The 26,266-nt window shown below is 44.1% G+C and overlaps 1 protein-coding gene across 1 annotated transcript in view; it reads right to left on the minus strand.

Annotated features, from left to right (window-relative positions):
- LOC100762600 (palladin) overlaps window positions 1-26,266 on the minus strand; it is an 82,707-nt gene that overhangs the window by 32,479 nt on the left and 23,962 nt on the right. Inside the window, exon 2 of the mRNA XM_035450493.1 lies at window positions 5,355-6,029. Coding sequence (XP_035306384.1) covers window positions 5,355-5,833 — 479 coding nt within the window. The 5' untranslated portion in view covers window positions 5,834-6,029. The remainder of the gene's footprint in view (window positions 1-5,354; window positions 6,030-26,266) is intronic.

Below are 26,266 nucleotides of genomic sequence, written 5' to 3' on the forward strand. Positions count from 1 at the left end.
CATAGACCCTGTGGTCAGAATGAGCCCTCAGGGTCAACAGACAGTCACTGTGAACCATGAAGGAAGAGATAGGAAAGACTCCATTTCTCACACATAGTTTAATTTGGAGCATTTAAAAAACCGGGGTGGCAGGAGCTCCTTGGAACAATTCAGAAAATTAGGAAACCCAGTTAAAAACTGCAGGTAAGGTTTGGAGTACCATGTAAGACTGGCATGAGATATCAAAATGAAGCATTTGGGAAGCGGAGACACATGGAAAGAAAAGCGATCCTATCTCCAGGGCAAACGTTTTGAATGCCCTGCTGAGGTTGAAAGTGACAGGGCTGTGGGACTGCAACCTCAGGTGGCCCTCCCTGAGTTTGACAGCCAAAGAAGAGCCAGCAGCTGCTGACAAGGGGCATTCTCTCTTCAGGTGATTGGTACAACTAAAAAAAAAAATGCTTATTCAGAGTAAACTGTACTCAAAGTAGACCTCCTCACAAAATTCCGCACTCAGAGGCAAACCTGAGCCAGCAAACAAATTGGAACAGGCTTCCCCTCAGACTGGCAGATGGCGAAAACTGCTCTGAGTGTCCAACAGTTCCAGACGCTCCAAGTCCCTTTCCTCTACTGAAGTGAGTGGCCTGAGGGTAACTCAATTCCACAACCATTTCAGGGCTTGAAAGCGCAGGCTTCAGATCCTTCCTATATTCCAGGGTGTCGTACATTCAAGAATATGTAAAAGATAGTATTATTTTTAACCAGTCCTATTTTTAAACTGAATTTTACTGCTATAATAAAATGGCTAAAGCACAGAAAATTGAGTACTTGTTTCAAGAACTTCCCCTTGTTTTCTGTGAGGAGTGAACTGAGAAAGGCGCACACACAACCCTGTATGACTTGGTAGTGTGTCATCCCTGACTGAGTCTGACTGAGCTACCTTGCTCAGAGACATTTTCCTCCGCCTACCTGCACAGAGGTACTGGAGTCCTTGCCTGGGAAGCTGCTGGGAAACACAGGCCCAGGAGAGGATCCATCTTTGTGTGGGTGTCTAATGACCGGGCACCAGGGGATGCTTCTAATTCCTTCAGTGGGGAACAGCAAGACACCTACCTATGTGTCTTAGGAAAACCCAAATAATGAGAAGCCTGCCAGGTCCAATGCCCTTTTATTCTGCTGGGTTCTCTTTTTTACTGGTTATTGTTTAACTAATGGCTTGACTTGAAAAATGAGTTAAAATGTTCACGGGTCTAAAATTTAACTGTAAACTGAGCCTGTCACAATGACGTATCTCCTTAAGATGCACAGGATTGCCTTGCTTTGTGGTGGTATTTTGCTTATGCTCTAACAAATAAAGCTTGCCTGAGGATCAGAGCGCAGAGCTAGCCACACTAGTTAGCCATAGAGGTCAGGCAGTGGTGGTATACACCTTTAATCCCAGCACTGGGGAGACAGAGTGATCTCGGTGAGTTCAAGGTCACCCTGAGCTACATGAAATTGATCCAGTCTAAAAGAGAAACAGAGCTCACACAACGGTGATCTTAGCACTTGGGATCCCATGCCTTTAATCCCAGCAATAGAGAGGAATATAAGGCAGGAGGAGACAGGAGCTCAGTCAGTGCAATCTGAGGTTTGGTGGAGACAGAATAAGTCTGAGGATGCAGTCTGAGGACAGGATCACCCTTTGGTTTGGTAGAGGTGAGAACTCTCTAGTGGCTGGCTGCTTTGCTTCTCTGACCTTCAGCATTAACCCCAATATTTGACTCTGCGTTTTTATTATTAAGAACAATTAGAATTTTTGCTACAATTCTTCTATGGCTGTTTTCTCCAGGGTTACACTTGCTAGAGACCAACAGAGGCAATGCACTCTGGGCTGGGTCACAACAAGTCCTCTCTGTTCAGGCTTTTTCCAGACTTGGGGAAATTCCCCTCACTGCATGCAGCACTCTGAGACTGTCCCCACTGCCCGTTCCTATAAACCAGGAGAAACAGAGGGCACTGGAAGGTTTGTACAGCCCTGACTGAAATGCTCTCAGTGCACCCACATGAAAGATATGCAGGCACAGGCTCTTATTCCTGACAAATGTGGGGTAATATTTCAAGCCAAAGCTCTACTCATAATAAAGAAGAAACTGAGGGATGTCACACCCTGAGTATGCCTTTAATTTCAGTACTTGGGAGACAGAGGTAGGGAGATTAGGAGTTCAAGGGGAGTCCCAGGTATTTAAAGGTTTGAAACCTTACCTTTAAAAAGCCAGAGACAGAGGTAGGGGGGAAGGAAGGAGGGAGGGAAGAAGGAAAGGGGGGGAAAGAATAGCTAGGAGAAGGAAGGAGAGGGACTGGGAGAGAAGGGGGGGTGACTGATAGACTGTAACAGACTTGTTGGCACATGCATGCCATCCCAGTACGTAAGAGGACAATGCTGCAAGAGAGAGGATGCTGTCTCAAAAAAACAAAACAGAAGAGGCTGGAGCACTGTGGTTATGCCACACCCCTTATGAGAATAGAAGCCAATATTGTTGGTGAGCAAAAGCCCTGTGCCTATCTGACCCCAGGGAATGGAGTTGATTGGATCCCCCAGACCTGGTACTACATACAGGGATTCCCCTGGAGACTAAAATGCCCACAGCAAGTTGGGGGAAAACATGCTACCAAAGACTCATCCACCAAACCCAAGGAATGGCTTCAAGGGAGGGGAAGTTCATTTAAGACAAGAGGGAAGCCACATAGTCATAGTTTATTGGGCTGGCATGGAGCTGAGGACCGGTGGCTTAATCTGGCACTACTATTGGGTAGCACAGAGCTTAGCATTTCTTTGGTACAGTCTCCACAGGCACAAAGCAGTGTGGTCACTCCATTCATTATAAAAGAAACGTTAGGAATGCCTGGGGTTCTTTTGTGGTGATAATTGTACTCTGGCTCCAAGAGTAATTGTGGTACATACAGTTGGTGATAAAGAACAATACAGGCCCTCAGAACTGCCATCCTTAGAACAATGTCACAGCCAAGGCTCAGAATGGATCACTGTCTCCACTTAAGATGATTGAGGGCGTGACCACACAATGCAGTTGGAAGACGAACCTGGTCAAATCCTATATGAGTACTATGAGTACTATTAGGACGGATTATTTGTCTGGTACTTGGTTGGTTTCTCAGGTGCAAGATTTGGTAGGATTTTATTGATGGAACTGTCTGCAGCCTCCCAATTCATGAACTGATAGTTGTTCTCTTTATAGTAGATAATGCTTCATTTTCTACCAGCAAAATAAAGGCTCAAAATCAAAAAAAAAAAAAAAAAAAAAAAAAAAAAACTGGAGAGAAAGTTTTCCTCGGGCCAGCTCTCTGACTCAACTTTGAACAGAGGCCCATTATGGTATCATTCCTATAGGATCTATTCTTAGACTTCCATACTTATTTTGACTATGCTATTTCCAGTTAGGATTTGAGAAGAAGTCAGATTTCAAACATGGAATTCATGTAGCCAACATTTAGAAAATGTCCAACAAAGCAAGTCACTGCCACTCCCGGGTTAAGGCTAGCTACAACAGTGGCTGTATACTGTGATGTAACTGTATCCCAACCAGGGGAAGCTTTAACTAGGACTAAAAATAAATTCTGTCTTTTATTCCTCTTTTGTCTCTGGGTGTCTGGCAAAGTCTGCAGTAGGATTTCAGTAGGAAGGGTAGAGACAGCGATTCTAGCTTGCTCTTGACATTTCCTCTTTCAACATTCAATGTTACATTTTGGTCTATTTATGTGTGTGCTGGCATATATGATGCCCATGTGGAGGTCAGAAGACAGCTTGTGGGAGTCAGTTCTCTCCTTTTGCCATGTGGATTCCTGGGCCCCATTCAGGCCTTCACATTTGGGGATGAGTCCCTTTCCTAGCTGAGTCATCTATCTCACCAGTACCACTCTGAGCCTTGCTTTTTGTTTTCTTTTTTTCTTTTTTTTTTTCAGAGAGGGTCTCATGGATCCCATACTGATTTCAAACTTGATGTTTAATAGAGGATAGACTTAAACTTGTGATTGTTTTGCCTCTACCGAATGGTGGGGTCACAAGAGGGTTGGGGCTTGGACCCAGGGCTTCCAGCACACTAAGTAAGCCTTCTGCCAACAGTGCTATGCCCTGAGTCTCACACTTTCTTGTTTTTTGAAATCTGCTGCGAAAGAAGCACTAACTTAGCTTTTACTCACTTTTATGCCCCAGCAAATCTTGTCGATACCTGCATGGTATATGATTAGAAGGTTTTACTGCGCTTTTACAAATAACTCATCTTTAACAGTTTTAATGAATTTTAAGACTGTCAGGATGAGACTAGGAGCCATATGTTCTAGATAATCTACAATAAAAAAGCTGAGAGAAGAGTCAGATGATCTGTTGCCTGGGGGCTAAACCATGATACAATTTCTCACTTGAGTCCATACTCCCTTATTTGTCCATGTTAATATACAAGGGCATTGTGATGCCTTGAATGAAAATGGCTCCCATAGGCTCATGTATTTGAATGATTGGTTCTCCAGCTGGTGGAACTGTTTGGGAAGGATTAGGAGGTGTGGCCTTGCTGGAGGAGGTGTGACACAGGGGGTGGGCTTTGAGGTTTCAAAAGCCCACACCAGGTCCTGTGTCTGTCTCCATGTCTCCTGTTTGTGGATCAGATGTGAGCTCTCAGCTGCTGCTACAGCACCATGCCTGTCTGTCTGATTCATACCCTGGGTACCATGATGGTCATAGACTCTAACATTTGGAAATGTGTGGCCTTCTTTCTTTTTGTAAGTTGCCTTGGTCATGGTGTTTTGTCACTGGCAAAACTAGGGAAGGCTTGTACGGCTTCCCCTTCTCACTAGATGTCTCTTAATAATGTTTAGTCTTTTTAAAACACTAAGTATATACTCAACCAAACCCCATGTAGTGTAGACAAACCTGAGCTGAGGTGAAATAGGGCTTAGCTGGATGGTGAGGGGATGGACTTAAGAGTCACACAGGACTTGATCTCAGTTTAGTGACTGTGTGGAATCATGCTATGTTAGTGGGACAGGGGCATCTCTTAGTGATGTGCCCAATGAAATAATGTGAACTGCCCGTTGCATAAATGACCAAGGGCCACCTTGTTCATATGGAAAGCCCTACAAAGATTTTGCTTTTGAGAACTTCAAGCAGCTGCATTTAGAAAGGGACAGTGTCTGGGTAATGGGAACCGATTGTCACTTAGCTGCTGAATGTGATGTCTGAAGGCTGGAGTGGTGGTAAGGGAGGGATGCCAGATGCTATTTGGGACTTCTGGCTATGCAGGCTTGCGGGGGGGAGGCACTGTCTTGGGGAGTATGTGCAAGTGCAGTCCCAGGGTGTGGGGAGACGGGCAGGTGTCACTCACGCGGGGGTGACGCCCTTGGGCAGCCCCAGGGCGTTGACAGCAACGGGTGGCGGCTGCGAGGGCAGCAGGGCGCTGAGGAATGCTGCTGGCGTCTGGCTGGGGCCGAACCGGGCCGGCGAGGCGCAGTGCGAGGCAGAGCTGGGCAGCGGTGGCGGCGGCGGTGGTGGCAGCGGGAACACGTCGGGCACCGGGAAGGCCGCCGAGGGACTGAAGACCGGGGGCGGCGGGGGCGGCGGCGACGGCGAGGACGAGCCCCACATGGCCTCCGGTTCCACGAAGGGTGGCCCGGGCGCGCGGCCGAACGGCCTGGGCGTGGGGGACAGAGGCGACGGCAGGCTGGACGAGCTGGGGCTGGAGGTGGGCGTGGCCAGCCCCGACGCCGGACCCAGGTTCTGCGCCGCGATGAACTGCTTGGGGCGAGCATAGTTGAAGGAGCCGGAGGACTGCATGGTGGCGGCACGAGAGGCCAGCGCGCTCATGGGCTCCGCGGGCACCGGCGACACGCAGGCCGCGAGCTCGGGGAAGGCGGGCGGCGGCGGGAAGGGAGGCGACGGGGGCGCGCTGCTGCCGCTGCTGCTGCTGTTGCAAGGGAGACCCGGGGGCGCCGGGGGCCAGCCACTTGCCTCTTGCTCCAAGCGCACTTGATTCTGCAGCTGCTGCAGCTTCAGAGGATCCCTGGGGACACACAGAGAGAAAAGCGACAGCTTTAGAGAAGGGGGGCACCCCAGGTGGAGAGATGCTCACATGCACCCAGTTTCTCACAGCTGCCTGACTCGAGGTGGACCCTGGATATGGCCCAAGTAGTCATCGTGGTGAAAGGGGTGGGCTGATCCACTCTGGACAAAGCAGGGGATGGTAGTGACAATGGCTCATTTCAACACAATTGAAGGGACTGCGCGGATGGCTCTGCGTACTGATCCTAGAGCAAGTACTGTTCTGGATGAGGTTAGGTCCCAGACCAATGCCTCCCAATGGCCTGTAACCAGGTCCAGGGGATGAGCCGCCTTCTTCTGGCCTCCGAGGGCACTGCACACACCCGCACAGACCCATACACATACATAATTTAAAAGACCACTTTGCTGATTTTGATGAAGCTGTTGTCTGATTTCCAACAGCCATGTTGTAACAGAACCAGTAGAAACACTAAGGAAAAAATGGAGATGAGTTCCGAGCCTTCTGTAGACAAAGTTTGAGGGAAATTTTCATCATAACAAGAAAGCTAATATTAAAAACAAAATCCACTTGGAGTTTTTTTTTTTTTAATAGATCCCAGTTAGTCTGCTTTGCTTCTTTCACTGCCATCAACTCAATACTCATGATATGACAAGCTGAGTTTTCCCCTTCAAACTGCAGGCAAAGGAGTGGCGTCTTATGATGGGGGAAGCTGAGGCAGGAGGACTGAAGATTTGAAGGCATCCTGGACTACAGAGCAAGAATCTGTCTCAGAAAGCAAAGCGAAACAAATCTGGCCATGTTGGCTCATACCGATAACCCCAGAAATCGGAAAGATCAAGGGTTCAAAGTTTTCCTTAGCTAACAGAGAGACTTTTCATGGGTGTATGGCTGTTTTTGCCTGCACGGATGTATACCTGTGTACCTCCTTTTTTTGCTGAGTCTTCTCTCCAGCTGCATTTCCATTTTTTAAAATAGAAGTTACCCAGAAGCTAGAACCCCACTTTTTGACTCAGAGGTTTTCTTGTTTGGATTAACTGTGTGCCTGCTTTATTCTGTTCAGTCAGGCAAGCATAGCTGCCGATGGTTGACCATGAGAACTTCAAAAGAAGCAAGGTTTGAAAGCAGGTCAAGCAGGTACAGTTCCATGAGAAGGCAAACTTGTGCACTCAGTTTTCAACAGTGAAAAAAATGGGGTGAAGGGGGAGTAGGTGGCTCATGGGTAAACACTTTTGCTGCACCAAACACGACCATTAGAGTTCAGATCCCCCCAGAACCCACATCAAAGTTGTGTGTGGAATTTTCCTTTACATTGTGTGATTGGTTTAATGAGGAAGCAGACTGGCCAATAGCTGGACAGGAAGGATGAGGTTAGGTGGAAGAGTCACACTGAGAATGCTGGGAGGAAGAAGGGCAGAGTCAGGGGAGTTGCCAGCAGATGCAGAGAGAAGCAAGATGGTCATTCAGTACTGACAAAAGGTACTGAGTCATGTGGCAAAGCATAGGAAAGAAATAATGGGTTAAATGTAAGAGTTAGCTAGTAACAAGCCTGAGCTATTGGCCAAGCATTTATAATTAATATTAAGACTCCATGTCGGTTATTTAGGAGCAGCTTGTGGGACAGAGGCTTCTACCTGTAGTTGGGCACACCTGTAATCACAGCACTAAGAAAGCAGGGACAAGGCAAGCTAGCAAAGTAGCCAGGAGAAACAGTGAGCTCTGTGCTCAGCTAAAGACCTTGCTTCAACATTTAGGGTGGAGAGAATTGAAGGAAGACACCAGACATCAGCCTCTAGCCTATACATACACACATACATCTTGCACACACACCCCCACACACGATCATGCATACATACCACACACATTAAAGAAAATGACAAAGGTTTTGTTTTGTTTTGTTTTGCTTATTTTCATCCCCTGACAATTAATCTTCAAAAATGAAGGTTCCAGAAGCTCAAAGCAATAAAAAGAATGGAATGTGCAGGCAAGGAAGCCGAAGGTTTATTATCAGGTGTCATTAGAGGGAGGAATATCACAGGTTCTGACCGCCTTCCTGTGTCTTTGATAATTATCCAGTGGAAAGACTGCATTTACATCCCCGGAAAGACAAAGAAATCTTTTCTGGAGAAACGAAAGCAACAAAGAGAGGATGGCTCTCAATTCTTAATCTGTATGAAGCATCGGAGATTTTTAAGAACAAAGGACTTTGTGGGATCCAACCTAACTTAATTTGAATGTTTTAAAAGTAGCCCAGCTGCTGCTGAGACTGGCCACTCCCACGAGATTCCAGATGTCTGTGTGGTTGGGTAGCTTGCTCGGCACATGTGCTCCCACTTCATGTGTTTAGGACTAGACTAGGAATAGAACTTGTAAAAACCACCCACCAGCTCCAGAAGCCATTGTCCAGCACTCTTGTTTTGAGTTCCTCAGAGTCCTTTAGCTGTGGGGTACGCTCCCATGCTCTGGTTGAGGCTGCACCTGATGGCTTTCTTCACAGGCCCTGCTGCCTGCACTGCCAGCCTCACTCTTCAGGATGGCGGGGAGGAATACAGATGTATCTGAAGGCAATTTAAGTGTGGCCTGCATCAGCAAATAGCTGAGTAGTGCTGGGGCTGGTCCAGAGACCACAGACCTTCTACCAAGGAGGAGGGGATGGTTCTCTAGAACCACCTACACTGGTTTTGACTCTCTCCATAAAATTCACCTTGCTCGAGGAGGAACTAGATAGTCCTTGTTTCCTGACTGTGAACACACAGCGACCAGCTGCCTCAAGTCCCTGCTGCCATTGATTCTCTGCCACAATGATCTATTTGAAAAGGAAGAACTACAAAATGTGTTAGCCCCACATGGCCTTAGGGCTAACCAGGCACCACTCAGAATACAGTGGTTTGCCTCCTATTGTAAACTAGAATATATATGAGGAACCTCGCCAGGTTCTTCCCCATTTTCAGTGCTTCAGCCTGGAGTTTAGAGCATAATGTTCGAGAAACGGTAAAGCAAAACACTGACAATGAATTTTCAAGTGTCTGACTTGATTTGCGCTCGAACAACAGTTTTATTTAATCACTTAAATGGATTTGATGTCAGAATTCTGAGATAACAAAATGTTTGATTTTAAACCACTGTCTCCACTTTCATTTGGTTACTTTATGGAAGTTGGTTTTCACAGAGATAAGAGGGCAGAGATAGTCAAAGATGCCAGAAAGCTAAATCTACCCATGCTCGTTGGCAATTACTCACAAGCTGTTTGTCATTTAAAAGAAAAAAATGGCTTGTCTGGTTTCCCCACTTCTTTATACTGCTGGCTTTTCTCTGAAAATGAAGCTATAACACACCTTTTAGAAATCCTGCTTGTGCAAGAAAAGCTGGCTATAAGCTCCTGAAAAGCCTTAGTCACAACCACACTTTCAATGTTACAGTGCTCAAATCTTTGGTTATACACAACTGATCCACCAAATTCTCCCCCGCTTCTTTTTTCTTCTCTCCTCACCACACCCCCAATTCAAAAAGTCTAAGAATTACCCCACTCTTAACACACCCTACAGCTCAAAAAGGTTCAATACTCCAGGAAATAAAACCGCCCAGTTTCTGTGAAGTGCCTGCCATGGTCCATTTACAAACAGGAGAAGAGGCAGGGCAAGGTGCTCCAGGTTAGAGCCAGTTCAGCCTCTGGGTCTGCACTTTGATTCAGTCACTACACCAGGCATGCCACATAACAGGACCTTGACCTTGGATGTGATAAAAACAAAAACAAACAACTGGACTCCTATTCCCCCCCCCCCAATGCTTTTCTTCACTTTCATGGTTTCTTGCAGGGGACAGCGTCTAGGACCATTAGATTTTGACAGTCGCTGTTGTTTTGATGTGAGAGTCTGGCTGGCTCCCCAAATCCTGTGCTGGCTCTTCCTCTCCAAGTATCAGTAATAGAGATTTGTTAAAAGATGTACAACTGTTACTACCTATCATTTTGTTCCCTGGCAAGCTCAAGATAAATGACAAGAAAAGAAACTTCTGGAAAACAACTTTTTTTTTTTTTGTAAATTGGAAATTCCCAGTATGTCTCCTGGGAGCAGGGTCTGGGTGGTGAGAATTAATCTGTCCCCTGTTCACACTGATAAGGATGGAGTATTCATAACCACCAAGAGATCCTTCAGACAACAAGGCTGGAGACCATGTGTGCTTTAAGAATAAATATGTTTCTTACACATTTCCTTGCAGTTTTAACTATATGGCCTGGAAGCCATTGCAAGATGAAGAGGTGCTGAGCATCTGCCTGGGAACATAAGCTTCTCTGGTTCTGCTGTGCATAGCACTTTGAACACGAGGAGTGCAGCTTCCCCCTTCCCGTGACACCCAGCCGAGGACTGAACGGGACAGATGCATCCTGTCAAGGATGACAGCTCTTGGCCCTTTTGAGTCCAGGCAGCAAATGGAGGAGGCCCATGGACTGCAGTGGAGAATTTCTGAGAATTTTACATAGAAGACAGAGTTTTGAATCAGAGCCCTGGAGGTGCCCCACATTTATTTTTTCTGAGGTGAAATTAGCTAAATAGCCAGAGATGAGAAAGGTGAATGTATTCATTTTAGAATGTATATATAAAACCATAGAGCCCTCAATTCAGGGGTTTTGATTAAATTCCTTCTCAAATGTCACTATGCTAGCGTTTCACCAATTTCATTTTTATTCAGCTACTTGTGCCTCAATCTATGGTTTCATATCATTAAAAACATGGAACGGCTTGGTTTGCTTAGTACTGTCTCATTATTGCTGATTGTAAAAGGTATAAAAATCACAATCCTGGGAAATATCATTTACATAATTAATATGTAAATCACAAACTACAACCACATATGTGTATGAAAATACTATAATGAAATCCATCAGTTTGTATATTAACTTAAAAAATTAATTTTAAAAAAGCAAAAAAACCCAAGTGAGATCCTATAACTTGGCCTTAAGAGGATTATTAGTTCAAAAATAATTACAAATTCAAATACATTCTCCCAAGAATGGGAGAGAGAACAGGGATAAAGGTGTGGGCTTTGTACACAATACCGCATAAGAGAATGGTAAAGTCAAGTGAAAAGTTACCCCTTCTTAGGAATGAGTATGTATGTACTTAACATGTATTGCCAAATAGCGTAGGCCTCTCTACAAAAGCCTATTTTTTGATCTTTAATTCATTCTGAGACTTTCTATAAATTTTGTTGACTCCAGACAGAGCCAGAACTGAACACAATTAATTAGCACACGATGGTTCAAGGAACAAGTGGCCTGGCCAAACTCAGCACACACCTGGAGTTGCTTTTAGAGACATCTGTCCTTGGCACTTAGAATAAGAATCGTGTTTGGCTTCACAACAAGACAGTAGCCTTGTGTTTCAATTCCTAAAGTTGTATGGGGTGGAGAGAGAGAGAGAGAGAGAGAGAGAGAGAGAGAGAGCAATTGCTGTCCAGTTCATAATCTTCCTAGGAATTTGGGAATTTCTGGGAAACTCAAAAGGTGGCTTCATTTCTCCTGTGACACAAGGAATAAAGACCAAGAGTTGGGGAGCTGTGGTCCATCAAGTATGGATGAGATCGTTCATCAGAGCTGAATCCTGGCCCCAGAGAGATGGAGAGTTTCCATCTAGATCTGTGCAAATCCGACTCTCCACTGGAGGAAATGGCCAGTTGGGCTCAGTGAAGGTTGTAGAGTCTGCTCCAATGTTTGCAGCCTCACCAAGTGATCAGGCAGACCATACAAGATACAGGATGGGCTTTAATGATGGCTGCGGTCACAGGGTGCCTGATGAATGGAACCACGTGGAAGGAACACTGGTGTTCAGCCTCTTTGGAGGAGGAATGCAGGGTCAGGTTCTGGACGTTTAACTAGGCATCACAGTGGAATGCCTGACATGATTTTCATTTCTCTTGCTGCAAAGGCCAGTGAAGACAGCAGGAAAATATTAGCTGTTGATTCCTACAAAACTATGCTAATTTAGTGGACATTAAAGGAGCATGAACTGTTCCCAATTGGAAATGCATGCTATTAACTCATAACATAGGCAAAGTACACTTTTGAACAAGTCTGCTTGCTAACCTTCTTGGTAAATGCTCAGGGCAGAATCAATGATCTCATGTCTAATTGAGACACCAAAGGAAACTCACCATGAGACACATGTGGAGGAACTCTCAGATCTTAAGCATAAAATTTTCAAGAGTTTTTGAAGAATTGGGGTGGGAGGGAGAATAATTAACTTGCCATCTTACAGTCAAACAAAGAATTTGGCATATTTTAAGGTTTGGGAATGGTAAGTATTTCTTGAACTTTCCATTGTAGACGCTTCTACTGTGTCTTCTGTGGTTTCCATTTCAGCTACAAACAGTGGTGTGCAGTCAGTGTTTATAGGAATGGCTTACTACTGAGGGTCAGGGGTCGCAGCTTTGAAAACAAATCATTATTTGCTCACTCAAATGTCCTCACACAATAGCAATTGTCTCACCTCTCTAGGCTCCCTTTAAAGCTTCTTCTCGACAGTACCTTCACCAGTACTCACAGACAAACTGCTAAATAAATATTTACTGAATTTAATTAAAGTCCCCATGTGGATCTGTTCCACTGCACTGGATAGCACTTAGCTACACACAGCTGTCTTTTCTGCAGAAGCAATCTTAGAGGTGAAGCTTCTAAGAAATTATTTACAAGTAAGAACACAGAGCCAGCAAAATGGAGGTGTTCCAGTAGTTTTACTCTGGCCATGCCATGGGCATTTATGTTCCTGGAGAGTTTGCTTATCCTTGCTGGGGCTGCTTTTTAATTTTAAAGTGAAAATTCATAATGTAAGATAGGATCCTAGCAAACTTGGAGATCTTATAACCTGGCCTTGTGAGTCCTTTAAGATTTAATCACTTAAATCTTAAGGGGGCTGGAGAGATGGCTCAGACATTAAGAGCACTGGCTGCTCTTCCAGAGGTCCTGAGTTCAATTCCCAGCAACCACATGGTGGCTAGCAACCATCTGTAATGAGATCTGGTGCCCTCTTCTGGTCTGCAGGCATACATTCAGGTAGAACTGTATACATAATAAATAAATCCTTTAAAAAAGATTTAATCAGAGCCAGGTGTTGGTGGTGCACGCCTTTAATCCCAGCACTCGGGAGGCAGAGGCAGGTGGATCTCTGTGAGTTCGAGACCAGCCTGGTCTACAAGAGCTGGTTCCAGGACAGCCTCCAAAGCCACAGAGAAACCCTGTCTCGAAAACAAAAAACAAACAAACAAAAAAGATTTAATCAGTGTATCAGTGTAAAGAAACTCATTTTAAGAGAACTACTGAGCAAGGAAATCAGTCCAGCCCTGAATTTATTGGTTTGTGTAAAACATACACACACACACACACACACACACACACACACACACACACACACACACACAGTAAATCTCAGAGACCTTCCAGGGAAACCATCATAGCAGAGCCTTATCCAGCCCTGAACCCAACATGAAATCCAAGTCAGCATTGTTCCCTATTTTTTGGCTGCCTATGTCAGGTTTAGTGTTAGGCAGGGCCCTGCTATGAGGCTCACTCTGGAAGGACTCTGGGACTTACAGCATCCAAGTGGCTCAGTAGCCACCATTCTTCACTAAACCTTACCCATCTTCACATCACAACCCCGATTTGGTAAATCTTTCAAAAGTCCATGTACTTGGTCTTACTGGATATAAAGTAAGACACACTACACTGTTCGGCAGTCCTGCAGTCCTACTATGTTTCTGGTGTATCTGAGGCAAGTGACTCACCCACCCGTCTTGATGCACTCTTGTCCCCTGTGGTCACCAGCACAACTATGCTTGGTTTCCTGTTTCTGACCCTGGCTTTAATTCCTTCCATGATTCTTCCTTGTGCTCTCTGAATCTGGTGTCTCTCCAAGATTTAAGGGGTTTCCTGACACTGCAACAAGCCATCCTCACCCTCAAACATGTTGGGCGAATGCATAGCTGGACTGGGATTCATGTGGCCAAAGACCACAGGCTCGACACAGACTTTCTCCGTGTGTTTCCCTCATTGCATAACTTCTGCCTTGGAAAGTAGTTCCAGTACCCACTTCAACATAACTCTAACTTAGCATGCCCCAAACAGTGCCTCCCACCTTAATCTAATTTCTTCTGCTAACAACATCTGACATCCAGAATCACAGCAATCTATGCCAAATAGTCCTAAAAACCCATCTTCAACACTGCTTTTTTTCACACTCCCAAATTAGTCTCCTTGGTTTTTTTTTTTCCTTCTTAGCCCCCTCCCCCAGTTTTATTTATTTACTATGTACACAGTGTTCTGTCTGCATGTATGCCTTCAGGCCAGAAGAGGGCACTGGATCTCATTACAGATGGTTGTGAACCACCGTGTGGGTGCTGAGAACTGAACCCAGTACCTTTGGGAGAATGGCTAGTGCTCTTAACCTCTGAGTCATCTCCCCAGCCCCTCCTTGACCTTTCTCACTCATTTCTCTCTTTGTAGAGTCCTGCCTCTGTGTGCTTCTCTCAATCTACGGGGGTGGTCTTTAGTCTTTGATGCCTGTTTCAAAGCCCGTCTCTTCCTGCCACCCCACCCAATACTACCTCCCATTCTTCCTCCCTCCTGCATATTGCTCCAAGGCCCTGTGAGGAGGGGCTTCAGTGGCATCTCCCACCCATCAGGCATGCCTCCTAGGGCCAGGCTTGTGCTCGTTTTGGCTTCCTTATCGTGACAGTGCTTTATACACAAATGCCACTAAATCCCTGTGAAGAGACTTCCAGGCATATTTCGATAAGAGATGTAAGAAAAAATGTCTTGTAATAGAGGGAAGGGAATTTACATATTTATATTTATAAAAACACAACCTAAGTCTGAACATTGGCACTTTTGTATAACAGTAGTTACAATTTGGGCTTTGTGGTGTCCAAAACGAGAAGCTTCCACCCCCAAAGAAGTGTGTTTGTGAACCTGGCAATGGAGTTCCAAATTTGGCATCTGTGAGGCACTCCATCGTGTTCCAGGCAGTGGCAGGCTGTACCGGTGCCCATTTTCCATTTTATTTGGTTATCAGTCAAAAACGAATTGTGTTTGTACTTGCTTTGAGGAGTGACTCCAGGATCTTTCTGGTGTTTGCTGAGAACTTCAGTCATCTCGAGTGACTTTTCCTTCACAAGGCCCGTTTCTCCTCCTGTCTCTGAATCATGAACTAACAAAGTTGGTTCCTGTCTAGAAAGATGACATGGCCCCCGTGTGCCGATCATGCCACTGATTATAAAGACACAATGAACAGCATGTCCCGAACCAGGAAGTAGTGAAGCCCTCAATGGGGCTACGATGGGAAGCACTGATGATGAGGATGCCTGAGACACAATTGTTGCCTGCACTGATACTAATGAAGAATGTGTCGTGGGGGAGTCTTTATAAAGCAAGGAAGCCAATCACACAGAAAGAACCCAAGTGGGCAGGTAATAGGCAGAGGACAAGGAAGTTAAAACCCAGATACATTTTTTAATATCTAAATCCACATAATGCTCAGAACAGTTTTATCTCTAAATTTCATATACAAATGATTTTCCTCTTGATCTTATTTTCTTTTTCTAGTTTTTAAACACTTACCCTAATGGTCCCCCAAACTGATTTCCTTATTTTACAGATATGGAATGGTAACACAGAGCTGTTAATCTGACAAGTTATCAGCTGGTTGGTGCTGAAGACCTGACATGAATTCTAATTGCTAATAAGAATCCAAAAAGGTAACTAATAGCAGTGTCCACGGCTGATGACTCAATAAATGGATGAATATGTGCACTGTGAATAAAGAAACAATAATGTTTAGAGTTGTTGAAAGAACTCATCTCTGCAAAGTAAGACTAAAATAACGTGGAGGCAGGGAAACTTTTACGTTTGCATTTTATACTTGTGTATGTTGTTTAAACTTTAAAAATCATGAGGATTAAAATAAACATGGTTAAAGCACTTCCAAGTCTCTGGGAAGATGGCTTAAACTGTAAAGAGCTTGCTGTACAAACATAAGGGCTTGGTTTCCATTCCTAGATCCACGTCAAAAGCCAAGCATAGTATCATGAGCTTGCAATTCTAATACTGCAGAAGAGGAGACAGGCTTCCTGGGGCTCTGTGGCCAGCCAGCATGCCCTAATGGGTGAGGCCCAGATCCTACTGAGAGACCCTATACAGGAGGGGAAAGGAGTAGAGACACATTTGTGTGCACGCACACACAGACAAATATACACAAAGACTTTAAAAATTTCTGAGGCTGGTTGCCCAATTCTGCAGTAGAATACTTGTCTAATATGTGCTAATAAGCACACACACCTAGAATACAATTGAAGAATTTTACATCTTTTTATCACAACATTTATTAGAGAAAATCAGTATGGGATGAAGTACTTGTGGGGGGAGAAGAAATTAAACTTGGAAATCCTGGACAAGCATTTTCTGTTTAAATAATTGATTGGGACAAGATTCCCAACGTTCTGCCTTAAAGAGAGGATGGGCATCTGGAGGGAGCTGGCCAGCCTGATGCCTCCTCGTAGGATTTACATGGGACTCTGGCTCCCCCCACCCCTGCCCAGGGCATGGAAGGGGGCTCTGCTGACATGGCCGCTTGTTCAGTAGGGCCACACTTTTCTGAGACTCTCAGTCTCCGTGGGACTTGGTGTTTGGCACGTTAAATCAGGAAGTTTGGTAGTGGAAGTGATGGCCCCAGCTGGGATAGGCTCTCTCTCACCTACTGTTTTGTTTATACGACTTTTTCCAGACTTGGTATGGGACAGAGTAGCAATAGCAGAGTGTGGTGCCTGCTGCCTGTGCCCCAGTTGCTCCTTGAGAACCTTCAGGCTCTCTCATTTCTGAGGTAGCCTTCCCAGAAAGGCAGCTTCCTTTTTAGAAGCCCTGGGCCCTGCATAGATGATGGGGAACTGTCCTTTGATGGAAACATTTCCTGCTGGTTAGTGTCTACCAGGACAGAACCATTGGGGGATAAAAAGCTTGACTTGGTTTCTGCAATGGTGTTCAGGAGGAGGCCACGCCTTCACCAGCATGACTGGGGAGGGCTTGCTCCCCTGTGTCTACTCTAAGGGTCTGTCCGGAACACAGTGGCTCTTTCTTCTGGATTAGGGTGGCCTGTATGCCTTCCACTAAGCTTGCCTATTTCAAGAGGTCATAAGGGAGTTTGGGAGGGACATTCTTATTCTGGCTTAAGATACGTGTGGGGACTCAGGGCCCTGCTGTGGCTGCTCCATGCTGATCTCTTTGGTGGGCAAATGTCCCTGTTTCTCTCAGGAAGCTGTCTCATTAGCTTAGACTGAGGCTTGGGCAGGGCTCACAGCCTGCAGTACTGCATGCTCCCTCATTTAAACTTTTGACTCACAAGTCAACTGACTTTTATGGCTAGCTGTTTCAGGATCTCTGAGAAGTGATATCGCCCCCAGGCACCTCCCAGTTGTCTGAGGCCTTTCTGTATTACTTGGGCTCCCTTCTGTACCTGTATTTTCAGGTTTCCCCACTGGTTGTGTGAAGAGCTGAGAGGTCTTCTCCCCTGACTCTCTCCCGGGAATGTGGGAAATGTCTTTCCTGAAGCCTCGGCCACCTTGCTGCCCTGTCTCCCGTGCACTGGCTCGGGCCAGGCCCAGAGGGGCATCTTGGGCAGCTCTGGGCTGTGTCCTCTTACTCTGCCAGGCTGACTTGGTCTGTGGCACGGGATGTCCATGTCAGAAAAAGACGTTTGTCATTTTTCATTTTGTGAAGGTCCTTGTTTGCACAAATGGCTATGTCTGTCCCTCCTTGCCCACAAATGCAGCTTCAGGGACAGAACAATCAAAGATGGGGATCGAATTGGTTGTTTTCTCTAAAGAGACCCCCAAATTCACTCTAAAAATTAGGGTGGGGGGAGGCGACTGACAAGGACCTCTTTTTATAAAGTAGGTCTTTATAGATTCCTGAGTAGTAGATTTGTGTAGAGGGCCACACATCATCCTCACATGAAAAATTTTAATGTGGGTTTTCCTAATACATATATAATTTTTTGCTAGAATCATGCTCTCTCCACCAGATGTGTGTGTGTGGGGGGGTCATTGGTCAGCTGTCCTCACCCACACATGGTGTCATCATCTTGTTACTCAGCTGGGGGGATTTCTCAGGTTAAGGCAATGCCCCCTTGATAGGAAATCACAATCTGTACATACGGCCAGGGATCAGACCTCTGTGGTTTCTTCACATTTCCTACTCAGCTATACATGCAAGGGTTTTTCCTCATTGTTCCTGATGGTGTCTTGGCCTGGAGGCAGTTGAACCTTCCCTGAGTGACACTGTCCCTGCTCCTTCACCACTTCCTCTTCTAGATGAGTCTTAACCATCTCTCTTAGAAGCTTCCAGATTGACTCAACACACAGTTGTATAAGCCTTGGATATTCTAGAAGCACCCAAAGAGGGCGATATGTGAGGGCCCATAGCTGTTCCTTGGCTTGGGGGACTCAGGACACTCTGTGTAAGGAGACTTGATCTTGTGGGTCATCTCCCAGTGGCATTGGAAGAGGCCTTTTCAACAGCACTCCTCTGGTTACTTCTGGAACTCACTTGTTGAAGGTAAATACTTAGGAAAGATGAACCTAGAAACACAGACCTCAGAAGACTGGCTGACCCATGAGAGCTTGAGTAATTTCTCTTTCCCTCAGAATGAAATGCTAAGTTAAGGAAAGTCCCCACAAAATCCCAGAAGTTTCTATCTTAAAGAAAGTTGCACCATGAGAGAAGACATTGTGCTGTTGTCCTAGCAACTAAACACCCTGGAAACCTAAGAAGAGATTCATTTTTCCACTCACTCCCTGTGTTTGAAGCTACTTGTCTGTGTGTGTATATGTGTGTGTGTGTGTGTGGGGGGGGGTTGCTCCTTGTAGGAACTTCATCAACCACAGGTATTATTACTGTTATTACTACTATCACCAACATAATACAGCCAGTACTGAATACTAACAAAAGTTAATCACTAGTAATAGCCTTAGTGAGCCTAAACTATGTGCCACTCACCAAATAAGTTCATTTCTATAAGCTCATCTGATTTTATAAAAATGGTAGGAGATAAACCAATTTATAGTCATCACTTTACTAATGAGGACCTGAGGCACAGCTTAAGCTGTTGAAGCTCACACAGCTGTAAAACAGTGGCAAGATCTAACCAAAGTGCCATCTTCTCTGCCACTGAGTATGTATGACATCACTTCAGCCACAGGGAACCTTTCTAACCTGGGTTTCCTTCTGGGAGTGTGGCCCTTGGTGACTCCTCTACTCTGTTTCTGCATCACTATATCCACATTGCAATGACACAACAGCTATGTATAGACACACCCTGGCTGTGTCCTAGAGACACCCTACTTATTTAAATATTTATGTCTCATGGACTGGGTTTTAAAAGCTCCTATTGAAGAAATGATAAGAACGTATAAAGCAACCTGAAGGTGAACGGTTTTGAAACCAGGAAAGTAAATCCACTTCCATAATTTCTTCCTTCAGTTTTGGTACCCTCAGTCAGAACTTGTTTATTATGCTCTCTCTACTGAGTAGGCATCGCTTGTTTATAGTTGTACCCTATAGATCCCCAAAGCGTAGAGGGGCAGGAAAATGTGATTGACGGGTAACAGTTCTCTGTTCATATTTTGCAAGTAAAACATGAATCTAAATTCCTGAGGATCAAAAGATGGATGACTCCTATCACCAGCATGTGAGAGTGTGTAAGTTTCTGTGTACTTAATAGTGCTCTTCCCTTCCCACCTCTTTGAACAGAATGCTTGTTGTAGAACACACAAAAAAAGCCAACAAAATAATGTACAAAGCAGCTAGAATTTCACTCTTACCCAAAGCTGGCTTTTGCTGTGAAATCACAGGCAGCCCCCACGCCACTTAGCACCCCTGCTATGGAGCTACCGAGGGCTGTCCTTTGCAGGAGTGTCTCTGGACTGTTTGGTGATCTGTGTGGATTTGACTACATCACTCTGGTCCTCATGATCGGTGAGATCGAAATCTGGATTGCTTTTTACTTTAAATACTTAAAAAAAAATCCTTCCAAGTTATAAAAAAGCACTGTCTAGCTTTAAAGATTATGCAATGGAGTCGCTCTGAGGCTACTCCTGTGTCATTCAGTCTCTTAAGAGATCGTGTGTCTAACTATGGTAGAACTCAGGAAGCCTATAGTTTTTCACATACTCAAGGAAACAGTATTGTAAAAGCAGTATTCTTCTCAACTTTCCATTAATTTGGCCTATCTCTGAGGAACTTATTAAACAACACATCTGAATAAGTAATAGACTGCCAACAACATCTTCTGTGTACTCCAGTGTTGCAAGGGTAAATAAGGGAGAGGAATGCACAGTTGGCTCTGGGTACTTGGAGTAATCTATTTTCCATTAAAGGTCAACCGCTGCTAGTTTAAATGTTAATAGCCAAGACATACAAGTCAAAGGTTCTGTGGTATGAACAGAGACTTTGCCCAGTCACCAGACCCCCAGTCCAACCTCTCATCTGAAGAAGGAAGAAGTGGTGAAAGAAAAAAAATTAAAAATGCACTTGGCAGGCATGCAGTTTAACAACAGGAATTAAGAAATCCGAGGCCTCGGGAGGAACTATAAATTTGAAATGTTTTTTTTCCCTTAGCTTTTGCCCAGTTAACCTTGACATTCCTTAGAGGCTAAAGGGTGAGGTGCAAGGATGACAGATTCGACTAACCTTTCCCCTCAGGAGGTAGATCCAACTTTTAGCAGTACATGAAATCTATCCAAATGTTTCTTGAGAAGAGCTGTAACGAATGAGGTCTCTCCCCGAGAAATGGCTAACACAGCTAACATAATTCTGAGGTAAAACAATCCAGTTATTTAATGTAATTATTCTTAAGAAAAAAAAATCTAGAGAAATCTATCAAAGCTCCCTGCATTTTTCAACATGCTTACGTATGGCTGTACACAGTCAAGAGTGGTTAATCTAGCATTCTATCAACTGGAATTTTCTATACTATGGTATTTAATGAATGCTTCCAGAACAATAAAAATGTTGCAAGATCTTGAAAACATCATAGTATGTATATGTATAGCTGTGGTGCTAAACTTATTTCATGTTAGTCATGGAGCTTGCTGCGTACCATGTGGAGGTCTCGATGAGAGACTGTAAACTTTAAAACTGTATACTTCTTTTAGGAAAGTAGAATAAGCAGATGAGGAGTGGATGTATTTTTTTCTTTCAAAAGTCCCATTAGGTACAGGTGGAAGGAAGAGCTCTGAGTCATCTTCGTCCCTCAGCAGTAGACCGGGGGGGGGGGGGGGGACGACAGCATTTGTTCACTTGAGTTTCTCATGTGAGGCCACAGGGGTAAAAACTCTCACTGGTAGATTTAATCAAATCTTCTAAATCTGTGTTTTGTGTTCCAAGAAGAACACAATGACACAGTCTATGGCACAAAGCTATGTTCTACATCAACCAAGCAAGGACATGCTCATGCTTCAAGGGAGACACAGAGATGCTTGTCTAGTATTTTATGTTTCAGTTGCACAGCCTCAACACACAGGCTCTATATTTACCCTCATTGGTTAGCTCTCCCCCAACACACACACACACACACACACACACACAGACACACACACACAGACACACACACACAGACACACACACACACACACACACACACACACACACACACACACACACACACACACACACACACACACGAGTGGCCCTGTGCTTCCTAAAGCCATAATCTACTGACTTTCCACACTGGGCATATTTATTGGCTCATTCAATGCCACTCATTGACAGCATTGTGACAGCATTGACTGGTCACTCAGATACCCAAGACCAAATTCTTTGGAAGGAATTACCTTTGAAGTTTTACTTAAGTAAATATGGATATTACACAGATGCTTGCTTTTTAGAATCTGTGGCTCCTTTAAACACACACACACACACACACACACACACACACACACACACACACAGAGAGAGAGAGAGAGAGAGAACAGAGAGAGAGAGAGAGAGAGAGAGAGAGAGAGAGAGAGAGATCATTTCCTAAGTTATTTGCCTCACCATGCCTCTGAGAGCATCTTTAATATTTCAGCTACTTGAGCTACTGTATCCCTGAAATAAAGACGTTGTCATGGGGGCAGGCCAGACATGGAAACCTCCTGTTTTCTTGGGTTTTAAGTCTTTTAAATACTGAAATTCTCTTTTAAAGTCTAATGAGAGTGTCTTTAATCACTCTAACAATCAGAGGGAAAAACTGCTTCAGGCTGGAAACCATGGTTTTCATACTACACAGCACAATGCATTCCATAAATGACTCCTTTAGAGCTCAAGTGAGCAGGAAGAGTGCACCCACCTCTAATCAGTACCCCAGGTTGTTCATAGCATCGAGTACTGGAATTATTACATCTGTGTGGGTTTTGCACTTTCTATCCCAATGTCCTCTCCTCTACTCTGACACTGCATCCACCTGGGAGCCAGATGTCTTAAGACCTTTTTGTGGGCTAGGATCTCAAGTGACCTGCTACATAGGAGATACTAAGTAGGTTCCTCCCCATTGGAGGGACTTCATTTCTACCACCAGGATGAGTCCTTATTGATTTCTCCTGGTTTGTAACATAGCAGCAAAAGATGGAGATGACCATTGAGAATATTGAATGCTATTTTTGCTGCACTGGCTTGGAGCACAAAAGTTTGTCTGTACTCAATCTAACACCTGAAGACTCACTGTGAAAATATAGCAGCAGATGGCTGTATGTGGCTACTGAACCCTTGAACCGTACCAGTCCAAGTGGCGATATGCTATGAATTCAAAATAAGTACCAGATTTTGATAATTGAGTTAAAAATGGGAATGCAAAATGTTCTTGTTACTAATGTTTATATTGTTTATGTGCTCAGATTATATATTTTGAGTATACTGGGCTAAACAAATTATTATCAAAATTAATATCAATGTAAAAAATTAATAAATGTAAAAAATTACATTTATTTGTTTGTGAGTTTGAATGTGCATGGAAGACCCAGAACAACTTGTGGGAATGGGTTCTTTCCTCATGGGAGATAGTTCTTTCCTTCCACCGTGTGGCTCCTGGAGGTTTGAACTTGGGTTCTTAGGTTTGGCAGCAAGCACCTTAACCTATTGAGCCATCTTGCTGTTCCTCACTTGCTTCTTTTACCTTTTGAATGAGACTACTAGAAGATTAAGACTTTCCACCTGGTCTGTGTTTGGGGTTCTTATCTTTCTGCTGGACTGTTTTCCTAGAAGGTTGTGTCTTACTTTTTTACTTAGCCTTGCTAAGCCTTGTCCTCTCATATTGACTGACCAATTACAAAGTGCAGGATTTTTTTTTTTTTTGATACAGACTGTGCCCCCAACTCATCCAACATATAAAACTGTTTAAAAGCTAGGAAGGCACAAAGCCAGTAACATTCAAGACTCAGAGTCATCTTCATATTCAGGTTGAGCTAAGGGCGTGGGCAGAACCTCGACTGAACAATGCCAGACAGTGGTGGCCACACTTTTAAAACTCACACCAGCTCACTCCTGGAAGCCCACAGGCACTGGCTATTATTGCTTCCTTGCTAAAGCCCCTTGGAAAATGAGTGGCAGCACTCTCTAGTCAGGTATGCTCAGTATGCTATGTACAGATCTTCAGATCCAGAAAGCATGGTCTCAGAGAAAACTCACCCAGTTAGAGATTACAATGGAGACAGACACTCTTCATACTCAAAGCAAAAGGTAGATATTTTTGGAGGGGGTGGTAATCCAGATAGGGTTTCTCTGTGTAGCTTTGGCTGTCCTGAACTCACTCTGTTGACCAGGCTGGCCTCCAACTCACAGAGATCCATCCACCTGCCTCTGCCTCCCCAGTGCTGGGATTAAAGGCGGGAGCCACCAGGGCCTCGAACAAAGTGTAGATTTTTTAATACAAGTGTCACTTACGCATGATAAAACTTTGAGAGACCTGGAGAAACAGCTTATAATACACCAAGTGTATGGGTCTTAAAAACACGCCTCCCAGCATCACTAATTTAGTTTGGACACACTGAACAGCTCACATGCTCAGCAGCACACTTCCCTGGACTTGAGCTAATATAAATAAAACAAGCAAAGGGAACTTGGCCCCTTGCCATGAGTACCGAATTATTTTTTCATATTAGGGAAACTACTTACAACCTGAAATTTTGCCTTAAACAATCAGACTTTAATTCTCTGTGAGTGACTGTAGAGTGGGAATTGCTGTCACATAAGGAATGCATTTCAGGAGAAGTGTGCCGTGACCATATTTTCGGTTTTGTCTTGAGACAGGATCTCAGGTAGCCTAGGCTAGCCTTGAATGAACTGTCTGTGTAGCTAAGGATATCCTTGGCTTTCTGGTCCTCTTCTTTCCACTCTTGAGTGCACCACCACACCCATTCAGTGTCAGGGCTCAAACCCAGAGCTTCTAGCATGCTAGGCAAACACTCTACCTCCTAAGCGACATCCCAGCCCTGTGAGAGTATTTTCAACAACAGCAACACTACGGACAGCATTAACAAAGTGTATTTAATCCCTTTAAAAAGGAACATTTAGGAAAGTACATTTAATGTTCTTCAAACTTTTGCTTTCTGTGTTTAAATTTTTCATTACATTTTAGGTGTGTGTGTGTGTGTGTGTGTGTGTGTGTGTGTGTGTGTGTGTGTGTGTGTCTGTGTGTCTGGCTGTCTGTATTATCACACACTTGCTATAACATGTATATAGAAGTATATGGAAGACAACTAAAAGATATTAGAAGACATCTTTCCTCCCATCCGGTGGGTCCTGGGTTTTGAACTCAGTTTTCACTCTTGGTGGAAGGCTCCTTTAGCCACTGAACTGTCTTTCAGTCCCTCCTTCCTGTTTTTGATAAGTGTGTATCACTGTGCACACAGAGGAGAAAGCAGAAGTTCTTAGGTTCTTGACTTATTGTAATGTGAACACTGGTCATTATCAGAGATTTTCATGGGGCTGGAGGGATGGTCCAGTGGTTAAGAGCATGCATTGCTCTTGACTGGAGGGTCAGAGTTTGCTTCCCAGCACCCACATTAGGTGGCTCACAAGCACCTGTAGCTCCAACTCAAGGGATCCAACACCTCTGCCCTGCACGGGCACCTGTGCACACACGCACATGGTTAAAAAGACTCCATTGATACATTAAGAGGGTAATGGAGAATGAAGAAACTTTGAAGAAGCCATGAGGTTTTATGTTGGGCAACTCTGGGCTAGCATTTTTTTTTTTTTTTTTTTTTTTTGCTCTGAGGTTGTGAAATATTAACACTGATTACAACTCCTGAATACAAGCAGTGATGGTTATGAAGTTAATGTATGTGTATGTAAAAAATAAAAACAAATCAGAGTATTCTTTAACATTTCCTTTCTGTGATAAAAAGTTGTTCACTATGTTGCTGATTCTTCCTGCATGTCACTTTTCTTTCCTTGTGACATAAAAACTGTGGTTACAAGGAATAAGCAAGTTGAAAACAAAGTTCTACATCCGAAGGCTACAATGGTACAATGGTGTTGACAGAGTTAATAGCCCATTCAAAGAAATCTGTCAATCAACAAGCTGAGATGCAATGGGTTGTGAGTGGAACTCACTAATACAGAGAAGGCTTTCCATACCATGTGTTGCTTGGGGCAGACGACACGTAACACACCTCACTGACTTCTCAAGCTCCATGTTTGTTGGTGACAAAACCAGATTAACTTCACCATTCACAAACACATGGTGGCGTGAGGAGTGATTATCAGCTAAGGGCTGTGGAAATATGGAAGACTGTCCTCAAAAACCTGACAGTACACCTCTAACAGTTCTGAGTTTATACTTCTAATTGATCACTGAATTTTTCTAACTATATATATATATATATATATATATATATATATATATATATATATATACTTGAAAATTACATATATTTGAAAAATTACTATGTATTATATAGAATATTAGTATATATATTATTAGTATCTATATGTAGTAACTTTCAAATATATCTATCTGATTCTCTGAACTCATGAAATTACATGGCGGATAGTTCTCACTGTTCTTTGTCAAGGGCTTCTGCACTATGAAATTGAGCAGAGAATCCATTCAAGGACCCAAGGAATGTTCCATTTCTACACGGTCCCTCTAGTATCTGAGGAGTTTACTTACATATTTCTCGATGGCTTAGCAACGAAAAGTAATGGTGTACTTTTTGGGTGT

Source organism: Cricetulus griseus (genome assembly GCF_003668045.3).
Source record: "Cricetulus griseus strain 17A/GY chromosome 1 unlocalized genomic scaffold, alternate assembly CriGri-PICRH-1.0 chr1_0, whole genome shotgun sequence".
Lineage (NCBI taxonomy): Eukaryota > Metazoa > Chordata > Mammalia > Rodentia > Cricetidae > Cricetulus > Cricetulus griseus.